We start from the raw sequence: 26,061 nt of genomic DNA, 5'->3' as shown, positions 1-26,061 counted from the left end.
TAATGAAAATGATACTGATAATAGTAATGAAAATGATACTGATAATAGTAATGAAAATGATACTGATAATAGTAATGAAAATGATACTGATAATAGTAATGAAAATGATACTGATAATAGTAATGAAAATGATACTGATAATAGTAATGAAAATGATACTGATAATAGTAATGAAAATGATACTGATAATAGTAATGAAAATGATACTGATAATAGTAATGAAAATGATACTGATAATAGTAATGAAAATGATACTGATAATAGTAATGAAAATGATACTGATAATAGTAATGAAAATGATACTGATAATAGTAATGAAAATGATACTGATAATAGTAATGAAAATGATACTGATAATAGTAATGAAAATGATACTGATAATAGTAATGAAAATGATACTGATAATAGTAATGAAAATGATACTGATAATAGTAATGAAAATGATACTGATAATAGTAATGAAAATGATACTGATAATAGTAATGAAAATGATACTGATAATAGTAATGAAAATGATACTGATAATAGTAATGAAAATGATACTGATAATAGTAATGAAAATGATACTGATAATAGTAATGCAATTGATACTGATAATAGTAATGAAAATGATACTGATAATAGTAATGAAAATGATACTGATAATAGTAATGAAAGTGATACTAATAATAGTAATGATAGTAATTGTACCACCAATAATATTACCAATAACAACAACAACAACAATGACAACAACAAAACCTGGCGAAGGGGACGAGCCGCGACCCCGATGATTAAGCCTCACCAAAACGACCGCGTCATTTCCTGCAGGAGGCATCTTCGTAGGCAGCGACAGACACCGCCACACCACCTTATGGCAACAAGGTCGTCAACCAACTGTGAAATGACGGCAGATTCGGCCATAATGAAATGCCATGGGGATAGGTTGGGTGGGGGTTGGGGGGGGGGGGCGAAAGGGTGCTTCAGGGCTTTCCATCGAGATGATTTTTTTAAAAGCTTCAGGGGGGGAATTTATATTTCATGTACTGGAAGGCGTGGTGGCGATTTTGAGTAGTCTAGTGATAAAAAAAGAGATATATATAGCCTTGTGGTTGAGGGGGTGGGAGGCGATTGTGATACTATTTTTTTCACTCCTCCTCCTCCTCCTCCTCCTCCTCCTCCTCCTCCTCCTCCTCCTCCTCCTCCTCCTCCTCCTCTCCCCCATCCTCATCCTCCTCCCCTTCCCCCGCCCCTCCTCCTCCTTCACCACATAATTATGGCTGTCAAATGCTCGTTTTATTACCCAATGAAGGACAGTTCAAATTTTCTGAAGATATATATATACAATATGAATATATATATATATATATATATATATATATATATATATATAACTTTTCTTCTTCTTTCCTTTTCTTTTCTTTTCTTTTCTTTTCTTTTTTTCTTTTCTTTCTTTTTGAGAAGGGGGGGGGGGGGGTTGTCAGGCGTTGCGGATCGTCGCGGCGTCATGCGTGCTTGATACTTTGTGCATGATTTCTCGAGGCTGATGAACTTTCTCACAGCGGAGTGTTCGGAATTGGAGTAATTATGAGTTCATGAATGAGAAGATTGAGGTTATGACAAGTCGAGTACAAGTTGCGATGGAGAAGACTTTGGATGATTGTGGATAATACTTTCAAATGTCGTCTTGGAAGTGTATATATATATATATGTATTTTCTTTTGATTTTTTGATTCTTTGGTTAAGAAAGTGGGTTTTTGTTCATCCAAAAAAGGGCTGTTAGCAATGCCCATTTTTAAACCTCTTTTTTCTCATACCATGAAAAATAGGTATACATAAAAGCAGAAACATTATATGAGCAAACAAAAAGATGAACCGGTTAATAGCAAAGACACATTCAAAATACAAAAACATAAAAACATATAGCAGATAAAATCACACATAAGTTTATTTAGAAGGAAATTAAAACAAACACTAACAATTACCAACTAACAACTCAACAATAGATACAAGCACTTACACCATAAATTAAAAGCAAAATAGACAATAAAAAAAACAAAAAAAAACAATCGAGCATCGGCATAACTCCATAAACCCCGCGACTAATCGGCTGTTGGCTACTGGCACTCTTCCAGAGGGGTGCCAAGCGGAGAACGCGAGCTACGGCGTGGGCCAGGAATGGACTGAAGGGTGCCAGAAGAAGTGTTCCTGTTCTCCAGGGGGCGTGGCGAAGTGCGAGCCCAGGTGTCGCCTCGTGGCTGGACAAGGGGTGAGTTTTGCTTAATAGTAATGGTGTTGGTATTTGTGATGTGTGTTGATTATTGGAAAAGTGTGATACGATGTAATTATTGGTGTCATTATCATCACCATCGTCATCGTCATCATCTTCGTCATAATCGCCATCACCATCACCATCATAATCATCATCACCATCATCGTCATCATCATCATCTTCGTCTCATCATCGCCATCACCATCATCATCATCATCATCATCATCATCATCATCATCATCATCATCATCATCATCTTCGTCATCATCATCGCCATCACCATCATCGTCATCATCATCATCATCATCATCATCATCATCTTCATCATCTTCGTCATCATCATCATTATCATCATCATCAATCATCGCCATCATAATCATCATCTTCGTCATCATCAATCATCGTCATCATCACCATCACTACAACCGTCACCATCGTCATTACCCTCCATTTTCGGTGGGACCAGATTATAGACCCTAATTACGGTATACTCTGCACCACTCCCATCACTTGCGTCCTGTTTCGCCTTCCTTTAGTTTCGTTGAACTCTGTATTTGTTCCTTTTTGTTCCCCTGTTCTTGTACTTTTTCTTTTTCTTTTTATTTTTATTTTTATTTTTATTTTTATTTTTCTTCTTTTTCTTCCTCTTCTTCCTCTTCTTCTTCTTCTTCTTCTTCCTCTTCTTCTTCCTCCTCCTCTTCCTCTTCCTCCTCCTCCCCCCCTCCTCTTCCTCCTTTTCTCCTCTTCCTCCTTTCCTCCTCTTCCTCCTTTCCCCCTCTTCCTCTCCTGCTCCTCCTCTCCATCAGCCACCTCCACCCGCCCTCATCCCCTCCCCCCACCCTCCACCACCACATCACTCTTCCTCCACCTCTTCCATTCCCCACCCCCACCCCCACCCTCCACCCCCTCCTTCAGCTAGCGCGAAAACCTCGAAAATCTCCTTTAAAAGTTTCCAAACGCATTTCACCGCCTTAACCCTTTCCCCATTTGGCGGGCGCAGTTTTTGCCTCGGGAGTCACGACAGGAAACTCAACTTCCTCCAGTAAGAAGGAGGGGGTGGAGGAGAGGAGGAGGACGAGGAAGAAGGAGAAGAAGAAGAAGAGGAGGAGGAGGAGGAGGAGGAGGAGGAGGAGGAGGAGGAGGAGGAGGAGGAGGAGGAGGAGGAGGAGAGGAGGAAGAGGAGGAAGAAGAAGAAGAAGAAGAAGAAGAAGAAGAAGAAGAAGAAGAAGAAGAAGAAGAAGAAGAAGAAGAAGAAGAAGAAGAAGAAGAAGAAGAGGAGGAGGAGGAGAGGAAGAAGAAGAAGAAGTAGAGTGGAGGAGGAGGAGAAAGAAGAAGAAGAAACATAAGAAGACGAGAAGCAAGAAGAGGGGAAGGAGAAGAACAAGAACAAGGAAAAGGAGGAGGAGGAGGGTAAGAAAAAGAAGAATAGGAAGAACCAGAAGAACAAGAAGAGATAAAGAAAAGAAGACAATGCAGACCGTCAGTCCTTTCTCCGTTCAAGAAAAAAAAATCTTTAAAATCATAATAAAGATTCTGTTCGCGGAGAAACAGCTGTCGATGCATTCGTCTTCTTTGGGACTTCTTCAAACTGCTTTAAAGATCTTCTCGTTACAATATTTTGTCTTCGACTGATAACAATTATATATATGTATATAATTATATATATGTACACACACACACACACACACACACACACACACACACACACACACACACACACACACACACACACACACATATATATATATATATATATATATATATATATATATATATATATATATATATATAAATGAAACCATGACTTTTTGCGTGCGAAAAAAATATATACATTCAGAGGACCTTGACTTTAACTTGAATACACTCCTTAAAGACGAATTATATACGTGAGGTGTAAGGAATATGAAGAAGGAAGAAGAAGAGAAGGAGGAGGAGGAAAAAAAGAAGAATAAGAAAATGAGAAGAGGAGGAGGAGCAAAAAGAGAAGAATAAGAAAAGGAGAAGAGGAGGAGAAAGAGGAAAAAGAGAAGAATGAGAAAAGGAGGAGGAGGAGAAAAGCAAAAAAAGACGAGTAATTCTTTTCGCGCAATAACCTGTGACGGAAAGAAGGTTCGAGGAAAAGCCTCTTGTCTCAAAGGTGGCATTTGAAGGTTTAGCGTCAACATCCCTCTTCCACTATCACCATCACGGACATCACTGTCACTGCCATTATCATCAACACTGATAACACTATTATAATTACCACTAACAGCATAATCATTATCATCATCATCAATCATCAAGTATCAATCATCAGTCATCATCATCATCATCATCATCACCATCAACACCATCATCACCATCAGAATCATCGCCAAATACCCCCACTATCACCATCATCCCCCAACCCCCGCCATCATCACCACCATCACCCCCCCCCCCCACCATCATCACCCCCTGCCCCACCACCCCCACCATCATCACCCCCCCACCATCACCCCCCCATCACCACCATCCCCCCCACTATCATCACTACTCACCACTCTTTTCTCCCCCCCCCCCCTCTCTCTCTTCTAGGACGCCTCGTGCACGGAGATTCCCGACGTCGAGGACCCTGAGTGTTGCGTCGCCTGCAAAGGAGCAGGTAAGTCTTGTTGCAGAAGAGAAGGAGAGGGAGTGGAGAAATGGAAGGATAAGAAGGAGGGAGTGGAGAAAGGGAAGGATAAGAAGGAGGGAGTGGAGAGTGGGGAGGGATAAGAAGTAGGAATTGTGAGAGAGGGAGGGATAAGAAGGAGGAATTGTGAGAGAGGGAGGGATAAGAGGAAGGAATTATGAGAAAGGGAAGAATAAGAAGGAGGAATTGTGAGAGAGGGAGGGGTAAGAGGAAGGAATTATGAGAAAGGGAAGGATAAGAAGGAGGAATTGTGGGAGAGGGAGGGGTAAGAAGGAGGAATTGTGAGAGAGGGAAGGATAAGAAGGAGGGAGTGGAGAGTGGGGAGGGATAAGAAGTAGGAATTGTGAGAGAGGGAGGGGTAAGAAGGAGGAATTATGATAAGAAGAAGGAATTACGAGAAAGGGAAGGATAAGAAGGAGGAATTGTGAGAGAGGGAAGGATAAGAAGGAGAGAGAGTGGAGAAAGGGAAAGATAAGAAGGAGGAATTATGAGAGAGGGAGGGATAAAAAAGAAGGAATTATGAGAAAGGGAAGGATAAATAAAAGGAATTATGGGAAAGGGAAGGATAAAAAGGAGGAATTATTTAGAAGGGGAGGGATAAGAAAGAAGGAATTATGAGAATGAAAAGGATGAACAGAAAAAAATAATAATAAAGGGGAAGGATGAAAAGCAAGAATTATGCGAATGGGAAAGTTGAATAAAAAGAATTGCAAGAAATAAAAGGAAAAAAAAAAAAAAGAATAAAAAGCATTTTGAAAAAAGGGAAGGATAAGAAAAGTAAGAATTGTGAGAAAAGGAGGAATAAAGAGAGGAAAAAAATATAAGAAAGGGGAGGTTAAAAAGAAGGAATTGTAAGAAAGGGAAGAATAAAAGGAAGGAAAGATAGAAAAAAAAGAATAACGATGAAGAAATTAAAAGAAGTGAAGGAAGGAAGGGAAATAGAGTCTTCTTTGTAGACGATTTCTAAAAATAGATTTGGATACCACGTGGGTTTTAGTTTTTTTTTTTTTTTTTAGTTTTTGTATTTATTTGCTTGTTTATTATTATTATTATTATTATTATTATTATTATTATTATTATTTGATTATTATATATGTTTTTTTTTATTATTATTATTTTTTTTTAGAACTGTAGAAGAAGGACGAAAGAGTAGATAGAAGGAGAAACGAGAGAAAATGGGGGAAAGTAGGAGAAGAATCAAAGGATGATAGAATAGGGAGAAAGAGAGATGAAAGAAGAGTAAAAAGGAAGGGGAAAAGGCATAGGACGAGAGGGTAGGCAGAAGGGGAGGCGAAGGAGGTAGGGCGCCCGGCGGAGGGTCAAGGATCAAGGTTGTGGGAACGAAAATGGGAAGAGGGATAGACGGGGAGAGGCGCGGAAGGGGAAGGAAGAGGAGGGAGAGGGAATTAGGCGGGAGGAAAGGCAGAGAGGGTGATGAAAGAGGGAGACAAGGAGAGGAATGGGAATAGTGATAATCTGGTATATAACACACACACACACACACACACACACACACACACACACACACACACACACACACACACACACACACACACACACACACACACACACATCTACACCTACACACACACGTTGCTGGGTAAGGGAGGCATGCGTGGGTCATCACCATCACCACCAGCAGTACTCGCGGTGTGTCCTTGAGCAGCACAGACCCAGCTCACTCACCCACCCACCTCACGCCCGCGCCGCATCTCAACACCGTCGTTTGCATTACCACTAGTATCACCACCACTGCTAGTGTTACCATGAACGTCATCAACTTTGTTATCATACTCAAAACATCAACACCCTTTCTTTTATAACCTCCGTTCCGTCTACCCAAAGTCGCGCCTCGTTTCAACACCTCACTGCCATCACCAATAGCGGTGCCGTGCCTTACCTCAACACCACATTTATCGTCACCACCAGTCACCACCTCTACCATCAACACCACCAAACGTCCGTGCCTCACTTCAGCTCCACCATTGTCGCTGGTAGACTTCGATGTGGTGTTGATGCGGGCTTTGGAGGCGTGATAGATTTCTGATAGATAGATCGATCGATGGATAGATATAGATTGATGGGATTTATACAGAGAGGTAGAATGAAATGCCAGAGATAGATATATTTATAGATAGATAGATCAAATTGGATTATATGTATAAATTTGATAGAATGAGTTAAACTCAACGTTTTGCTTAGATATCATTTTCTTCATACCCCCCCCCCCCCCCCATTGCCGTATATACAAAATATATTTAATTAACTAAGGTTAAACATTGGACGTCTGCTAGGTGTATGGCAGGATATTATTCGGGGATTCAGAAGTGGGTTGTGTTGAGGAGAGATCCGAGAAACAGGGATTTTTTCTGTTTTTAACATTTATTTCTAATAGAGAGTAATAGAGGGTAGTTGAATGAAAGTGTTTAGAGTACTATTTTTTTCTTATGGTTGATATTGCACGTGTGCTTGTATTTATAGGTCAAGTGATATGATATGATAGGAAATTATATTCCTGACCTACGTTCACTCATCATAGAAACATAGTATTGTTAGTTCTTAAACCTGTTACCTCTCCCCTGTCAGCAGACCCGGAGCGCAAGGAAGGCAGCTGCACCTTCAAGAACACGACCTACAGGCCAGGCGATGTGTTCTTTGACGAGTGTGACCTCCGCTGCACTTGCAACAACAACAATGAGATTGAGTGCAAGGTGCGTTGGCTGTTGGAATTATTCAGTTTTGGCGTTTTCAGTTTTTGTTCGTTTCTTAAAATTGAGTCAGATTCTGTGAAGAGGATCGCGTGGCTTTTGCACTGCTGAACATTTAAGTTAAATTGAAGACTTCTAAATATATATCTCGTAACAGCCGCGGTGCGAATTCTCCCACGAGGCCGGATCGGAAACGGAGCCCGGATGCGAATACTTCCCAGACCCCAAAGACTCGTGTTGCAAGTTGCGCGTCTGCAATTCCACTTCCGAGGCGGCCCCCGATGCTGCTCCTTCCCTGCCTCAGGAGAGCGCCGTGTCGACCTCCCCGGCGAGCCAGAAGGTCGCGGGGATGCCCAAGTTGCTGGTCACGTCCAAGACCCACAGCTCAGTGACTCTTGCTTGGGACGATTTCAGGTACTTTGAATGGTGTTGTTTGATTGCGTGTGTTTGTGTCTCATTATGTTTGTCTGTCTGTGTGCGTCTGTTTTTGTTTTGTTTTCATGTGTTTTTATCTCCCTATACTCCTATATTCAAACCCCAGTCCCCCTGTATTTAACCCCCCCCCCACTACCCTTCACTTACCCCCTCCCTACCTCCCCCAGGGCCAGGGCAGTGGAGGAAGGCTACGTCGCCGAGTATCGCGAAGTGGAGGGAGTTGTGGCGAGCGAGGAACAGCCGTGGATGAAGAAGATCGTGCCAGTGGGTGCCACTCCTCCCAGCCTCACTTCTGTCACTATCGAAGACCTCAAGCCGAATACTTTGTACCAGGTAGCTTTCTTTTTCTTAAGATCTGTTTATTTTAGATCTGTGGGGTTCGTTAAGATCTGTGGGTTTCTTTAAGATTTGGTAAGGCATAAGAGCTAAAAAAAGATCGCATCAATAGGAGTAGAAAATGCAATGCCCCTATCGTCCGGAAACCTCTTAATTACTTTTTTTTTCAACTTCACAAAAAAAAAAAAAAAAAAACGAAACCGTTGAAATATTTCCGGGTAGATCTTTCAATACGCCAAAATTATCTTCATGATAAGATGGCCCCCCTTCTAAACCAGGAGATTGCGCAACCCCCACGTGATACGAGGAAGGTTCATTGTTTAGTATTCTGACCTCGACGCTTCTAATGTGATGTCATTTCTTTACAGGTGCGAGTGTCCATCTATGATGAGGTAGAAAACGGGCGCCTGGCTGACACCACCGAGACCCTCACTGTTAGAACTGAATGTAAGGCCTTTGTTTACTGTTGAAGACGTTGCTGTTAGACGCGCTGTTATAACTTCCTACCATATTAAATGATGTTCCAATACTCCGCTGTTTGACGTATGATTGTGAGAATGTAGTGTTTTGATTTATTTTTTCGGTTGGCTGTGTTATGAATGTAATGTTTTGATTTATTTTTTAGCTGGCTGTGTCTACGGCAACTCGTCTCATCCTCTGGGAGAATTCTTCATTGGCTGCGAGGAACGATGCACTTGCCACGCGTCCGGCGATGTGAAATGCTTCCAACGGTGCACTTTGCCCTATTTCAAGTACGTGTTTCGTGCATGTGGATGGTAGAGTAGCAGTAGCAGTACTGGTAATGATTATAAGGATAAAAACAGTGATGGTGACGATAATGATGATGGTAATAATGGTAATAATACTAATTATAATAGGATGCTGCTGTTGATGATGATGATGAAAATGATAATGATAATGGGGATCATATTATTGATGATAATAATAATGGTGAACAAGAATAATGATAACAATAATGACTAAAGTTCTTAAAGGTATTGTTTCAAAGCAAAATTAGTTATGTGCGTGAAGGTACATATCATGTAAACCATCACAGGATTTGGATGTAATATTAATAGAAAAAATTACTTCCAGGAAAGGGGAGTTCAGCGGAGACGCCTTGTGCCGAGAACAGACAGCCGAACGGGACAGTTGTTGCGTCATCGTTCGCTGTGCTACGAACACCTCCAACGTCGCCCTCACCAATCTACGTAAGAACACGCTTTTCTCTCTCTCTCTCTCGTCTTTTTTTCTTTTTCTTGAAGTTTGAACGTAAACCTTCCTTCCTTGGTTGTGAAGTTCATGGATAAGTATCTAGTAAGCGAATGCAAACAAATATGACACTCTTTGTGATGTACGGGGAAGTACTTGAGTCTGTGTGAAGGTTTCATTCTGTATTTTTCAGTTGACACGAATATGCAGGGACTTGTAAATGTACTTATTTGTTTGTTTTCCTGTTTTTTGTTTTCCCTTATTTCTTTTATTTGCAACTTGGTTATTTTATTTACCGCATAAGAAGAAGCTCCAAACCCTCACATGTTAAACTTCCTCTCCCCTTCGCCAGCCTATGAACCATGCACGAACATGGTCTGCGGACCCAATGCTGAATGCGAGGCCGACTCCATGACCTCGGATGACCCGGCAGCAGGAGGCAGCAACCTCTCCTTCGGCTACTGTCGCTGTCTCCCGGGTTACGTCGGGGATGCCTCGGACCTGGATATTGGATGTGTGCTAGGTGCGTGGCGGGATTTTATTGTGGGTCGTGTTAAGGATAGATACGAGAGACAGGGATTTTTATCTATTCTTTGACACTGATTTGTAGTAGAGTAATAGGAGTTAGTTCAGTGAAAGTGTTTAGAGTACTAAATTGGTTTTCTTGTGGTTGGCTTTGCTCGTATGCTTTTATTTATAGGTCAAGCGCTATAATTTGATAGGAAATTTTATTCCTGGAGCAAAATTAACTATATTCACTCATCCGAAAACCGTAGTAACCTTCGTTCTTCTTAAACCTGTTACCTCTCCCCTGTGTGCTGATGAACAGACCCGGAGCGCAAGGAGGGAAGCTGCACCTTCAAGAACACGACCTACAGGCCAGGCGATGTGTTCTATGACGAGTGTGACTACCGCTGCTCTTGCAACAACAACAATGAAATTGAGTGCGAGGTGCGTTGGCTGTTGGATATATTCAGCTTTTACGTTTCAGTATTTAAGTCAGATTCTGTGTGTGGTTTTGCATTGCTGAAAATATAGGTTCAATTTAAGACTTTTTAATATATATCTCGTAACAGCCGCGATGCGAATTCCCCCACGAGGACGGATCGGAAACGGAGCCCGGATGTGAATACCTCCCAGACCCCAAAGACTCGTGTTGCAAGTTGCGCGTCTGCAATTCCACTTCCGAGGCGGCCACCGATGCTGCACGCGCTCCTTCCTTGCCGTCCAATGGTTGCACGGAAGGCAACATCACTTATGCTATGAATGAGAGGTACTATAATGGCTGTGAGACGCAGTGCACATGCATGGGCTTCGGCGATATCTCCTGCGTGCCAAGGTGAGCGTGACAAACGCTGCGTGCGGTTTTATTGTGTATATTCCTTGATTAAAAAGAATGGATAAAACAATAAAAGGCATTACTTCATTAAACCGTTAATATAATATAATGTACCATCCACACAAGTAGCAGGACCGTATACCTAAATGGCCTAGATTAAACACAGTTCAGAAAAATAGTTACAAGCATTATTCAACCCCTTCCAGATGCCCACCACTCAAGGTTGTGTCCGAGACCCCCAAGAGGTGCGAGACCCTGCCAGACCCCTTGGACCCCTGCTGTTCCATCACCGTGTGTGACGATGAGACCCCGGATGTCATGAAAGCCAACCTCACAGGTACTTAGAGTTTATGGGTTTTAGTTCTTGTGCTTCGTTAGATCCATAGTCCACGGTTCTGGAGGTGGCGTTCCGTCTTGTTTGTAATTAGATCTGTATGCTGTAGTCTGAGTTGGGCATTGAATTCGTGTGTATTTTGAGTTATGTCTTGCGTTTATTGAGGTCTGTGTATTATGTCTTATTTTTGATGGGATTGCATTTTTTAATCTCTCTTTGAAGCTTATATTGAGTTAGCTTAGATTTTATTTCTCTCTTCGAAGGCACTTAACTCTCAACTTGATTTTATGTTTTTAAGAAGAGATTTTTAAAAAAACTGTATCCCCTTTCAGATGAAGAGCGAAAAATGCTGATGGAGAACATGACCGGCATTGAAAAGGTGATGACGATGAAAGAAATGATGAAGAACATGACAGAAGTAGACAAGGAAATCATGATCAATAACATGACAGCTGAAGAGAGGGAAATGCTGGTCAACATGACAAAAGCCGAAAGGAAAATGATGAACCAGACAATGTCAGAGACAGAGAAGGATATGATGATGAAGAACATTATGGACCTGGAAAGAGACATGGTGGAGAAGAACATGACAGAGGTGGAAATGGAAATGATGATGAAGAACAAAACAGCCATGGAGATGAATGCCCACAATCACATTCACATGCATGAGGATGGAACCTCTCATTCTCATTCTCATGACCACGATATGGACGGTGCTCATAATCACATGCATGAGGACGATGCGGAACATGCACACTTCCACACTCATGAGGATGGAACAAACCACAGCCACGCCCATGGAGATATGGAACACAGCCATACACCCGATGGAGGTATCGGATGGCATGTTCATGAGGATGGTACGAATCACAGCCATGCACATGACAGCTTAGCACACACGCATGAAGGTGATTGGCATGTTCATGAGGATGGCACCAATCACAGTCACCCACATGGCAATATGGAACACACTCACGAAGGAGGAAATGATTGGCACATTCATGAAGATGGAACAAATCACACTCATGCGCATGGCAACATGGAACACACTCATGACGGAGAAGGCGTATGGCACGTTCATGAAGATGGCACCAACCATAGTCACCCACTTGGCGATAAACCACACAGCCACACCTCAGACGGAGAAATCGTATGGCACAATGAGGAGGAAAAGAACATGGCACACACTCATGCAGCAAGTGACTGGCATGTTCATGAAGACGGCACCAACCACAGCCATTCACATGACAACATGGAGCACACCCATGCAGGAGAACAGGCGTGGCACGTTCATGAAGATGGAACAAATCACAGTCATGCACATGGTAACATGGAACATACCCATGAAGGAGAAGATGTATGGCACGTTCATGAAGATGGCACCAATCACAGTCATCCACATGGCGATAAGCCACATACCCACACTGATGATGGAGAAACCATATGGCATACTCAGGAAAATGGCAACATGACACACATCCATGGAACGAATGATTGGCATGTCCATGAGGATGGCACCAACCACAGTCATGCACATGGCAGTATGCCACACACCCATGGAGAAAATGATTGGCATGTTCATGAAGATGGAACAAATCACAGTCATGCGCATGGCAACATGGAACATACCCATGAAGGAGAAGATATATGGCACGTTCATGAAGATGGGACCAACCACAGTCACCCACATGGCGATAAACCACATAGCCATGCTGATGATGGAGAAATTATATGGCATAGTGAAGACGAAAACGATATGGCACACACCCATGGAGAAAATGATTGGCATGTTCATGAGGACGGCACCAACCACAGTCATGCACATGATAACATGGGACACACTCATGGAGGAGAAGATGTATGGCACGTTCATGAAGATGGCACCAACCACAGTCATCCACATGGCGATAAGCCACATAGTCACACCGCTGATGGAGAAATTGTATGGCACACTGAGGAAGATGACAATATGACACACCCCCATGGAGCACACCCCAACCTCAACGTTCTAGAGAAGTCGAGCAGAGCAAATGACGAAGGCAGCTACGATTTGGATATCCTGAAAGTGACGGCCCTCAACGCCACAGCCGCAGAGATCCACCTGGCTGTATCCGATGCCATGCTCGAGGCTTGGACCAGGAATCCTTTCCTGATCGTCCTTTACAGCCCCGACTCCATCACTTGGTCCAAGAAGAACATTTCCTCCGAGAACATCAGGGTACAAAACTCCAGAGAGATGTATGTGACCGTCGGGGAGCTACAGCCATCCACAGCCTACCAGTTCCGCGTCGCCTTCCACGACTCCGTCAGTTCCACAGCCAAGGTGCAGCTGCTGGACGGCCCTGCTGATCTGGGTAAGTAAGCCGCTAAATTCCCTTAGGATGTGATTCCACATATGCATGAGATTTGTCCATACTACTTCATAATGCATGAAAAGTGTGTTTTCTGTCTCAAAACCAGTCACTCAAAGCATGAAAATATGATTAATTAAATATCAGAAGATTTTCCATTTGCATGTGCATCAAATGCATGTATTCATGTAAGCATGTGTAATTGAAGGTTGTAAGCCACAGTGAATAAATGTATTTATGAAAGAGAAAGAAAGATAGACATTGAGTGTGTGTGTGTGTGTGTGTGTGTGTGTGTGTGTGTGTGTGTGTGTGTGTGTGTGTGTGTGTGTGTGTGTGTGTGTGTGTGTGTGTGTGTATGTGTGCAGTATGAATAGATTTAATAGTAGATTAGAAAGTTGCAGAGGAAAGACTGACACTTGCAGACAAATAAATCATGAAACATGTATCTTTAGATATACGATTCCTATGCGTGTGTTATTGTATGAGTAGATACTATATAGCAAAGCTACCTTGTCTGTTGAAGAAACAGGATCATATGGACACACTTCACAGGTGGATATCTAGGCCTTAATGACCAATTGACTGATCTGAAAGTGGATGTTGCACTTTTCCACTATGCATTTCCATCCCTTTTCCAGGAACATGTCTGAGAAAGTCAGTCTTACTTACTGTACATTATGAATAACATATTAACAAAGCTTAACCAAACAGGGATGGATGATCCTTCCAGTATTCAGCTGTCAGAAGAAGGCTTTCCCTTCACCTCAGTGCCTAATCCTCATCCTCTCCTGGAGGAAGATCTCGCCAGCCAGCATGAACATCAGTTCGAGCAGAAAGACAGCTCTCATCACCACCTTGCCTTGAATTCCCTCATTCCCCACGACCACCAAGCAGCAGTGGAAGGGGGCCAGGCTGTAGAGCTTCAGCATACTACCCAGTGGGAGGACCCATCACTAACGACAGAGCATGGGAATTTGGTCATGCATGAAGGCTCCATTGGTAATGAGAACTTTACACTCGATGTTAATCCCCAGCTGAATGAAGCATCAGACTTCGGGCTACTTTTCCATAATGCCTCCCAATCGCCTCTTGTTAGTGAAAGTAATTCCAATATTTCGATGCTCTTGCCTCAAGGAGAACACACATTATCTCCAGATTTCGCATCTAATGTCACACAAACTGTACTGAGTGTCACCCATAGTAGCAGTCACCAAGTTTACGACAGTGAAGGAAATCCTTACTTGCCAAGTGAAAACGAGGCAGTATCTCATTCGACAAGCGTGCATGTTGAATCTCACTTGGGCAATCCTGATGAAATTCCTCAACCGGGTGCTGTTGATTCTAATTTCACACAAGTGGATGGTAATAGAACGAGTTTCGAAACAAATGCAGATGAAGAAAACTTTTATCTTACCGGATTGAATGAAGAGAATGTCCATCAGACAAATGGCACTGAGGTACATTTACGTCTTGAGACAGGAGAAGAAAATGCTCATTTGGCCCAAAGACAAGGGGAAGTCTCCAGTAATTTTACTGCAGATGAGGAAAGTGTATTTAATCCCGAGGGAAATATGAATCTCTTCATCCACGAGGAAAATGGAAATCTCGTTCATCATGAGGAAAATTTCCATCTCTTTAATGTAAGTGAGAATTCCCATACATTGCTTCCAGGTGGAGCAGCTGTAGACCCATTTTTCAATTTTCACTTTAATACAAGTGAAAATGCCCATCTTCCAAGTGAAGTAGATTCTCATTTCTTTATCGGTGAGGACATCGCTCATCCAGACTCGTCCATTACTCACGTAGATGAAGAAAATACAAATTTGACACGGGCGGATGAAGGGAATCCTCATTTAATGAGTTTTGAGGGAAATGCTTTTTCTCTACACACCAATGGCCAAGATTCTCATATACATATTAATGAGGAAAACTCTCATCTGCACTTTGATGAGGAAAAATCTCATTTGGATGTTACAACCAATGATACCAATCCATTTATTAATGTACATATCAGCAGTGAGGAAGGTTCTGCTCTGGCCCAGCCTAATGACGAGAATGCTTATCTGCCTCAACCTGGTGAGGAGAATACTTATCTGCCTCAGCCTGGTGAGGAGAATGCTTATCTGCCTCAGCCTGGTGAGGAGAATGCTTATCTGCCTCAGCCTGGTGAGGAGAATGCTTATCTGCCTCAGCCTGGTGAGGAGAATGCTTATCTGCCTCAGCCTGGTGAGGAGAATGCTTATCTGCCTCAACCTGGTGAGGAGAATGCTTATCTACCTCAGCCTGGTGAGGATAATGCTTATCTGCCCCTACCTGTTGAAGAAAATGGTAACTTGCCACAACCGAATGAGGACAATGCTAATGTCTCCCACACGGACAAGGAAAGTGCAAATTTACCTCAGTCAAATCAGGAAAATACTTACCTACCAGAGGAAAATTCTTATCTCCCTAAGACGAGCAAAGACATTTCTCACGAGCCGGTTGAGAGAAAGGAATTCAAACAGCCCTCCGAAAACCACGTCATCGTAGACCCACAGAACATCACAGTCAGCGTTGAGAGTAGCACAAGTAACAGCAGTGACGGGAAGGTCCTCTTGGCCCCAGTACACCAAGCAAACCCCGATTTCCATTTCGGTGATGGCGACAGGTTTTTCCTCTCCAACGAACACGACGGTCCAGACTTCAGAGAAGACGATCATGTTTTGGAAAATGCAGATCATCTTGCCCTTGGTCCAAAGGAGCAGCTCCATGCAAGGGAAAACAGCCATTCCACCCACGGCCCAGAAATCATTTGGGATGTACCCCTTCCTTCAGGAGAAACCAACACCCACACTGAAGGTACTCGGATGTTGTAGATGGAATGGTTGGGAAATATGTATTAGAGCTTTGGTTGGAGCTTTGCAGCAGTTCGTTTTTTTTTGGGCAACGGAAATAGTCTGTACGAGCAATGGTGGATTGTAGATGTCATATTTTGAGTTTAGTTTACAATTTTTTTCAGTGGTTCAGGAAACTAACCTACGCTGAAGAGGAGTCTAAGGACAGAACCATTACAAACACAAGAGAAAACAACAAAATAAAGACTGGATTCGGAAACACACCATATACTGCCTGAAGGAAATGGGATGAAGCAATGTACACCACATGTTTTGAAGAATAAAACGGCCCTATAACACCTCCAAAAAAATAAATAAACCGGAAATAGGAATGCTTTCGGCATAGCTTTACCAAAGGGAATAACTCACAGCTTGAATTACAGACGAGTGTGCTGCTGGTCTGCCTTCAGTGTGGCTGGTATTTCACGAATGCTTAAGAAGATTTACAGTTGAACTATTCCTAACTATTTCTAAGTAGTGTTTTGATGGTTACTTATGCTGAGTTGCTTATTCGTTAGTTTTTTCATTATAATCTTCGGAAATAAATTCAAATTAATCTTTAATTTAATGCACCCCACAGCTTACACGATAAATTAATTCAACTGCATGGTAATAATAACGCATGTCATTTAAAAGAAAGGAAAATAAAACTTTTCTTATCAAGAGGGATGTTCTTGGTGTTATTAAATCTTTTGTGTCCACTAACTATGTGCAGAGAACAAGTTTACCAGACGTAAGTTACCTGCATTTTAATAAACTTTCTGCGGGAATTACACAACTGACAAGATAGTTATTGCAATATTAACTTTTAAGACATATATACTAATAATTCTGTAATGCTTTGTCGCTAGCATGTTAAATGTATATTTTGTATGGGATTTCCTTTATATACAATATTATTATTTCTTTACTTTAACTGCATAACAAATTGATTTTTTTTATACTTGCCTACTGATGTCTTCCACAACAACAGTGACGATTTCGTGTCCTGTATCGGTCGCATTTTCCTTTTAATCCATTTCCAAAAGTAATGCGTTCGAATCGCCTGCCGTAAGCTCTAAAAACAACCTCTTTTTTTCATCTCGAATGGCGCAGGCGTGGACATCGACGTCAGCAACATGTGCGAGTACGAGGGCCACTATTACAAGCGAGGCGAGAACTTCTACCAGGGCTGCCGACAGTCGTGCATGTGCTCCGAGGACCTGGAGGTGTACTGCGCCGACATCGAGTGCCCGGTCTCCTTTGGCCTCGACATCATCGACCCCAACTGCCTCGAGTGGGACATCGATCCGGAATACGTGCTGACGCCGCCCAAGTAGGTGTTCGCAAGGATGGAGGGATTTTGTTTCGTTCGATTTCATTTTTACTTTCTTACATTTTTTTTTATTTTTTAATCTGTTTTTTAATCTTATCTATCTGTCTATCTATCTATCTATCTATCTATCTATTTATCCCTATATCTTTATATATATTTTTTGTTTTGTTTTTGTGTGTGTACATATATATATATATATATATATATATATATATATATATGTGTCAAGAGAGAGAGAGAGCGAGAGAGAGAGAGTGTGTGTTTGTAAGTCCGTGTATATATTTTTGTTCCAAAGCAGTAGCACCCCCTAACACCTGCCTTCCCCGCAGCTGCTGCCAGCCCGTCAAGTGCGTGTCGACGGCGGCCTGCGAGTACATGGGCCAGACCTTCAACAACTACGACACCATCCCGCGCGAAATCACCGGCTGCTCCCAGGAGTGCAGCTGCAGCTACGGCAAGGTGACCTGCCATGACCTGTGCGCGCCAGTGACCGATGCCCCTCCGCCCGAGTTGGAATGCCCCCCCGAGAAGGCCGTGCTGATCACCCTGCCCGGGGAAACCTGTTGCAGGTCGTGGCAGTGCGCCGCTCACACTGTTGCAGGTAAGCTGGTTTCAGTTTTTATTGTAATTTTTTTTAATAACGATTCTTTTAAAATGGTTTGATTTGGTTCAATTTTTCTTGTATGGTTGTTTTTGGTTCACTTATTTTATTGGTAGAGTCATTTTTATCTTCACATATTTTTTAGAACTGTATGATGGTTTAATCGTTTTATTATCAGTGTATTTGTTAAAGTTTTGTAGTTTCCTTATTTTTTGTATTAGTGTATTTATTGATTTAGGGTATGATTCATATTTGGTACTTTTAGTGTGATTCAGATTTGGATATGAACTTTTACAATATCTATTTATATATATATATATATATATATATATATATATATATATATATGTATATATGTATATATATATATATATTTTTTTTTTTTTCTTTTTTTTTTTTTCTTTTTTTTTTTTAATATCTGGATCATTATAACATGTAAATGTATATCAGTAGTTTATAATGTGATTTCTAATATCAGTAATGCAATAATTCATATATATATGTACATATGTATATGTATGTGTATGCATGTATATATGCATGTACATATACATCTACATATATATACACATACAAACATATATACATATATACATATATACATATATACATATATACATATATACATATATACAAATTTACATATATAGATTTATACGTACACACATACACATATATATATATATATATACATACATACATACACACATATGTACATTTATATTTATACACACATACACACACACGCGCGCACATACATACATACATACATACATACATACATACATACATACATACATACATACATACATACATACATACATACACACACACACACACACACACATACACACACACACACACACACACACACACACACACACACACACACACACACACACACACACACACACACACACACACACATTTACATACATATATATACGAATATACATATGTGCATGTATATGTGTATATGTATGCATGTGTACACACACACACACACACACACACACACACACACACACACACACACACACACACACACACACACACACACACACACACATATATGTATATGTATATATATATATATATATATATATATATATATATAAGCATATGCATATACATTTATGTACATATACATACAGTATATATATATATATATATATATATATATATATATATATATATATATATATATATATATGACACATAGTCACACATGCATTCATTTGATGCACGGAAGGCATGTTGTTTTTGAAGAGTTATGCCTTCCATTGCTACCATAGTCATATTTTTTTTTCAGGCACTACCGATGTTAACCAATGCATGTTTTTGTTTTTTTTTCATTATTATTATTATTATTATTATTATTATTATTATTATTATTATTATATTATCTCTCCTCTGTGAACCGATCTGACTTCTGTCTTGGTGTTGGTATTCTGTAAATTATTCTGTGCATGTTATCATCAATTATCCTCTGTATGTATCTTCTCTGATTGCTAACATGGTCTGTATTTTTACCTTACACAATTTCATGTAATTTCTATGTCTCTCCCTTTCCCTGATGGTGTTTTGAATTTCCTCTCCTTATGTATTCATTCGTGTATTTCTATACATATTTATTTATTCATTATTTCATTCGTATCTGTAACTGTCATACGTGGAGGATGCAATGGTTATATGTACTCAGGAATGTACATATAGTGTGGTTGTATTACAGACTTTGAGTTTTTGGCCACAACGGAGGTGGTAGAGACTACGCAGTATGCAGGGTCCTCTCAAGGTTGGTAAGATGGTACACAAACCACTACCTCTACCACAATATTACACCTGCCACCTTATTATTACTTCTGTCACATGCCGTGGCTACAGTTGCGTCTCACCACCACTTACGTGCACAGTGCTTTCTATGCTATACTTCCTGTTATTTATCTCGCTTTTGACTGCGATTCGTCAGCACCAAAGACTATGGCCACTTATGTTTGTTTACTTTTACTCACTTAGTGTGTGACGATGCTAGATACTGTAGTGTGCACTTATTCACTCACGAGTTTAATGTTCTTCTCTGTGACGTATCACTATTTAACTTCTGCTGGGGTTGTAACAGGATATATATTTTTTTTCTTTTGCCTTTATGACATTCGAAATAAAAGCGATTACTATGTTACTTCGCTTTATACACAGTGGAAACAATAGCTTGAACTTATTTGCTGATTTTCTGTGAGGCCTAATAACTTGTGCATTAATGATATGCAGTTTACCGGAAAGAAAGAATAATTATATGATAAATCGGTGTCATGTTGTAAGCGCTTGGAGCTTTAGAAGTGAAGTCATCACCTGAGCTTAATTCACAACAATATGTAGGATAAGAGGCATAACTAATGAAGTCCTGTAATGTGACCACCTCAAATGTTGCATCTCCAAAAGTTGCTTGCTCTAATTTTGTACATGTGTATAAAATGTATATATATATATATATATATATATATATATATATATATATATATATTTATATATATATATGCATGTATATATGTATATATGTGTATATATATATATATATATATATATATATGCATGTATATATGTATATATGTATATATAAATATATATATATATATATATGTATGTATATACTTATATATGAGTGTGTGTGTGTGTGTGTGTGTGTGTGTGTGTGTGTGTGTGTGTGTGTGTGTGTGTGTGTGTGTGTGTATGTGTGTATGTGTGTGTGTATGTGTGTGTGTGTGTGTGTGTGTGTGTGTGTGTGTGTGTGTGTGTGTGTGTGTGTGTGGATATATATATATATATATATATATAATATATATATATATATATATATATATATATATATATATATATATGCACTTATAAGTGATGGATGTATGTGTATATGTATTTACAGTATATATGTATATATTCTTATATTTATACATATTTGTGAGTGTGTATATATTATGAAGAGCTACTTGTGCATGCAATTGTATATTCTCTTTATTTAATTTGTAGAATATTTATGATTATTTTACGCGCATTATTAACATTACACAGCTAACAATACTAACCCTAAACGATGTCTTAATCGAATATGTGGAAATGTGTAAATAATTCCTCTGTGCCTGCAGGAAATGTGTAATGCTGTGAGATAATTGGGCTGTTGACATTTTTCTTTGCACTCGCGTAGATCTGTGTTTCAGATATCACATTTAAATGCATGTATGTATGTATATTTTTTTTCGTGCAAAATGTCAACATCCCTTACAAAGACGATCACATTGCGCATCTGCCAAAAGTTGAATTTACCCCCGCCCTCCTTAAGTCCCCCCCCCCCCCCCCCACCTCCTTACCCTTTCACCTTCCTTTCTTTTTTTCCGCTTATTTTTTATTCTAATTTATTCTTTCTCTCAGTGTTTTTCTTCTCTCCTTTCTGCTCTCCCTTCTCTCCTGTCGTCTCTTGGCTCCTACTTCTTTCCTCTAACATCTCCTTTCTCCTCTCTCCTCTCCACTCTTCTCTCTTCTTTCTTCTTTCTCGTCTCCCTTCTTTTCTCATTCCTTTTTCCACTCATCTTTCCCTCTGTTGTTCCCCTTCTCCAGTCCCTCTCCATTTCCTCGCCTTTCTCCTTCCTCTTCCTCTCCCTACCTCCACCACTTTTTCTCGTCAACTTCTCTCTGTCACCTCTACACGCCCCGCCCCCTTCTACCGCCCCGCCCCCTCTTACACGCCCCACCCGTCGAGACCAACTCACAAACCAAATTAACACGCACGTGGTGTTTGTAGGTGTGTCGGCTGTGTTCCCCCTCCCGCCGGTCTCAATCCTGAACGGCCCCCCCACCTCCGGGTTTGTGCCCATCGGCCCCCCCTCACCCCCTCACTTTGGTGCAGGTGCGTGCGTGCGTGTGTTTCGTTCCCCGTCGTGTTTTTGTTGTTAACTCATGGCTTGAGAGACTGACTCTTTTTTATGTAATAATCTCTTTTTTCGTATTTTTTCTCGTTCTTTCCTTTTCTGTGCACTAATCTTTTGATTTTTTTGTGTACTGTAATATCTTCTTTTTGTTGACTGTATTATTTCTACTAACGGAATGTTATGGTTGTTAACAACGCACTACTGTAAAAAGTTTAAGCTCAGAATCCTAATTTCAATAAAGCTGAACCTTAATATCAAAAAGGAATAAAGTCAGTAACTCTAACTAAACTGAAATACTTCCTAATTTGCTTATTACATAGTTAACCATTTGTCTATTTTCTTCATAATCACTTATCACCGGTTGCTTCATTGTTTTATCAATAACAAATATTATTCTGATGATAAATATCCGTATTCAGTTACATATATCTGTTATATTTGCCAAAGTGATAGCTGCTGACTTCGCATCGCTCCTTTCGCAGAGAACAGCATTGCAGAGCCCGTTGTTCAGGCCTTGGACGCACGAACAGCACAGGTCTCCTTCGACACGCCGCCAGTGTACAAGGGTCTGCCCGGAGAGCTTCTTGTTAGATTCACCAGTGATCCCGTGTAGGTGTTTCCTTTTCCCTATTATTTTGTCTTCAGCTCATGCGAACTTTTTTTTTATGTTATTGATTGATTATATGGGCTTTGAGGGAAGTGATTGTTAGATGTTAATGGTTAGTATAGTTCTGGATATATCCACATCCAGACGAATCTTAGCTGAATGGAGTAGCTGATGGGGCATTGATCATTTCAGAGCTAACTCAGACCCAGCCACATGGAAGCAAGAGATCCTGGTACCTATGGGAACGATCATCAACCACTCACAGTGGAACCACGTCATGACCAGCCTGGAACCTGGCACCTCTTATGCCATGCAGGTTGTACTGAACGTCCAAGGGGCCCAGCCAGTCACTTCCCCGATGTTTACGTACACTACTATGGCTGAAGGTGATTTGATTTTGTCGTGATTCTGTTATTTATTTGTTTGTTTGTTTGTTTATCGATTGATATGTTTATTTATTGACTCTAAAGCATAATTGTAACAAAAACTCTAGAGAGAGGAAACGTGATTGAGAAAAGAGTGCATTAGCTGTCAACTGTTTCATTCACAGTAAGCGTTCGATATCCGCCTTTTAAAGATAAACGTCTTGAATGTTAAATATTCAGTTTCATATATATATATATATATATATTTACAATCTAACATTAAACAATGTAAACTTCATCCATCTACATACGAGCCACCTTATCAAAATACCCATTCTAAATGTTATATATTTATTTCCATCTATCTTATCTGCGCTTCAGCCACCACGCCGTCTACCACAACACCTTTACCCCGTCTGGAAGTAAACGCTGAGCTCTATGCAACAAAGGTTACTAAGACAACCGCCAAGATATCGTGGAGACGTTTCAATGACTACGAATTGCAGTACATCGATGGCGTGCAAGTCAAATATTCTGAGAAGGATAAACTGGTATGCCTTTCTGATACAGTGGGGAGTCAATCTTTTTCCTTGGTTTCCATTTCCACTGATGGAATGAATTTTGATAAGGCATTTTGAACTTGTGAAATTGATAAGTATTTTTGTTTTTCACACATTGTAATGCTGTGTTTTTCTTTGTTGTAGATCCCCAACGTTAGCCCGCTGCTCCACCACGACAGCAACCAGATGGAATTACGTGACCTGCAGCCAGGCACTAATTACACTGTCGACCTGGTACTGTTCCCTCACGAGAATCTGTCCACACAGATCTCCAACACTCAAGCCATTACCTTTATGACACTGCCTGAAGAAGGTATGGGGATATTCGTGTTTATATTGCTGGTCCATTGATACACTTTTCCCGGTGAATAGTTTATGAATTTACCGTGCATTCTATCTGTGTATTTTGTACTCTGCCTGTTTCAAAATATGTTTATAGTGAAGGCCATACGTCCTATTACCGCGTGGTTATAGAAAGGAGAGAATGTCCATTCCACGAACTCTTCACAGGGAAAATAAGTTCTTTGAGTAGATTTCAAATTCCTCTTCCAGATCCATATGAATTTGAGATCGAGGTTCGCGCCGGCAAGGTTTCATCCCAGACCGCCGAACTGTACTACTCGGGCGTGCCAGACCCGGAGGAGAAATACGTCAATGTCTTCAGAGCAGTGTACGTGCGCGAAGACGAGCGAGTGGACGCCCAGACCTTCAAGATTCCCAAGACGGGTCACGAGAAGAAGATCTTCCTCAGCGACCTGAAACCTGACGTCGAGTACAAAGTGTGGTTGGAGGCTTACCTTTCCAACGGCCGAAAGAAGACGAGCAACGTGATCCCCATTACTACCAAGGCTGGCGAACTCCCCAAGCCGGAGAAGAGTGAAGTTGGTAGGTCATTTTAGCTTCATAAGGATGTAAAGGATTTGGGTCGTTCATGGCTGACGTTTAATGTTTAGTTTTTATTTGTGTTGAGGCGGTGCATGTTATTCACCAACTCTTTTTTGTTTCTCTTTTAGTGTTGAGGTTTATATTTCGCCAGGTTTTCCAAAATTAGCATTGAATTCCATGGGTTTCAAAAGAAAGAAAGAAAAAAAAAAGCAAATGCAGTGTTGACCAAACCTCATTCAGTTATGACATCGATAAACAAAGCTACGACCACCTCCATGCATCTCATGTAGGCCATCCAACGCCCAGATTATGAACAAAACCCCACTATTTCTAATTAACGACCCTCCGCCCTCCCCGCGCTCCCCCAGACCCCTCGACGCAAGGCCGACGGGGAGAAGGACGGGTACTACGCCGCCCTGGTCGCCGTGGCCATCATCGCCGCCATCGCCTGCGTGGGCTTCCTCGGCCTGCTGGTGATCCTCCTGAGGAAGCAGAGCCACGCTAAGGCCCACATCAACTCCTCGAGAAACAACGCCGCGTATGACAACCCGTCATACAAGGTAGGGGACAATGTAAGTATGCCGACTAACTCTGCTTCCGTATTAATCTCTAGGTGTTTTTGAGGGCACAGCCAGTAGCGTCGTGGGAGTAATTGTTTGGGCTCTCGTTCTTGGAAACTTAGGTGGTAAATTTTGTGGTGAAGCCTATGTACGTAGACTTGTACAGCTAAAAGGCTAGATGTAGTCTAAGGTACACCTGTAAAAGGGGTTTAGGTGTGCTTATTGTAAAATGTGTGTGTGTGTGTGTGTGTGTGTATGTGTGTGTGTGTGTGTGTGTGTGTGTGTGTGTGTGTGTGTGTGTGTGTGTGTGTGTGCGCGCGCGTGCGTGCGTGCGTGTACGTGTGCGTGCTCGTATGAATGCAAGCGCATGTGTGTGATTGTGTTTGTCCTTGTTTAGGTGTGTGGATAAACAAGCATACACATACGCATAAACATGTAGCTGATAGAGTATTCATGCAAGGAAAGACAGTGCAAGCTTTTGGAAATGTAAATAGGCTATATACACAAAATTAAACGTGACTATATGCATTCACATCAGACCGTAAAGAGTAGCTTTGCTTTACGCTTTATAAATTTGGCACTGGTAAAGCCTGCAATGTTGTCCAGCTTCATTGCATATTCAACAGTAAAACAAAAACAACCACCTTTGGCTAAATTAATTGTAGTGCTCATTGTATTTTAGTTATTCATTTTCTGTAGCTGTAGATATGAATTGATCTTCCAGTATTTTTTAACTGATTTGAAGCTAATCATAAAATC

General features: G+C 41.0%; 1 protein-coding gene across 1 annotated transcript in view; it reads left to right on the top strand.

The window, feature by feature from the left end:
* Positions 1 to 2,044: 2,044 nt before the first annotated feature.
* LOC125034466 overlaps positions 2,045 to 26,061 on the top strand; it is a 26,750-nt gene continuing 2,733 nt past the window's right edge. Inside the window, exons 1-23 of the mRNA XM_047626218.1 lie at positions 2,045 to 2,248; positions 4,808 to 4,874; positions 7,491 to 7,615; positions 7,770 to 8,026; positions 8,215 to 8,380; positions 8,752 to 8,830; positions 9,009 to 9,135; positions 9,479 to 9,594; positions 9,948 to 10,118; positions 10,425 to 10,546; positions 10,672 to 10,934; positions 11,141 to 11,271; positions 11,601 to 13,622; positions 17,588 to 17,807; positions 18,137 to 18,408; positions 20,141 to 20,203; positions 22,199 to 22,303; positions 22,808 to 22,934; positions 23,125 to 23,318; positions 23,679 to 23,848; positions 24,002 to 24,170; positions 24,410 to 24,742; positions 25,111 to 25,314. Coding sequence (XP_047482174.1) covers positions 7,962 to 8,026; positions 8,215 to 8,380; positions 8,752 to 8,830; positions 9,009 to 9,135; positions 9,479 to 9,594; positions 9,948 to 10,118; positions 10,425 to 10,546; positions 10,672 to 10,934; positions 11,141 to 11,271; positions 11,601 to 13,622; positions 17,588 to 17,807; positions 18,137 to 18,408; positions 20,141 to 20,203; positions 22,199 to 22,303; positions 22,808 to 22,934; positions 23,125 to 23,318; positions 23,679 to 23,848; positions 24,002 to 24,170; positions 24,410 to 24,742; positions 25,111 to 25,247 — 5,052 coding nt within the window. The 5' untranslated portion in view covers positions 2,045 to 2,248; positions 4,808 to 4,874; positions 7,491 to 7,615; positions 7,770 to 7,961 and the 3' untranslated portion in view covers positions 25,248 to 25,314. The remainder of the gene's footprint in view (positions 2,249 to 4,807; positions 4,875 to 7,490; positions 7,616 to 7,769; positions 8,027 to 8,214; positions 8,381 to 8,751; positions 8,831 to 9,008; positions 9,136 to 9,478; positions 9,595 to 9,947; positions 10,119 to 10,424; positions 10,547 to 10,671; positions 10,935 to 11,140; positions 11,272 to 11,600; positions 13,623 to 17,587; positions 17,808 to 18,136; positions 18,409 to 20,140; positions 20,204 to 22,198; positions 22,304 to 22,807; positions 22,935 to 23,124; positions 23,319 to 23,678; positions 23,849 to 24,001; positions 24,171 to 24,409; positions 24,743 to 25,110; positions 25,315 to 26,061) is intronic.

The sequence above is a fragment of the Penaeus chinensis genome, chromosome 18, assembly GCF_019202785.1.
Source record: "Penaeus chinensis breed Huanghai No. 1 chromosome 18, ASM1920278v2, whole genome shotgun sequence".
Lineage (NCBI taxonomy): Eukaryota > Metazoa > Arthropoda > Malacostraca > Decapoda > Penaeidae > Penaeus > Penaeus chinensis.
Note: the sequence above shows the minus strand (reverse complement) of the source record. Positions and strands in the feature narration are given on the sequence as shown.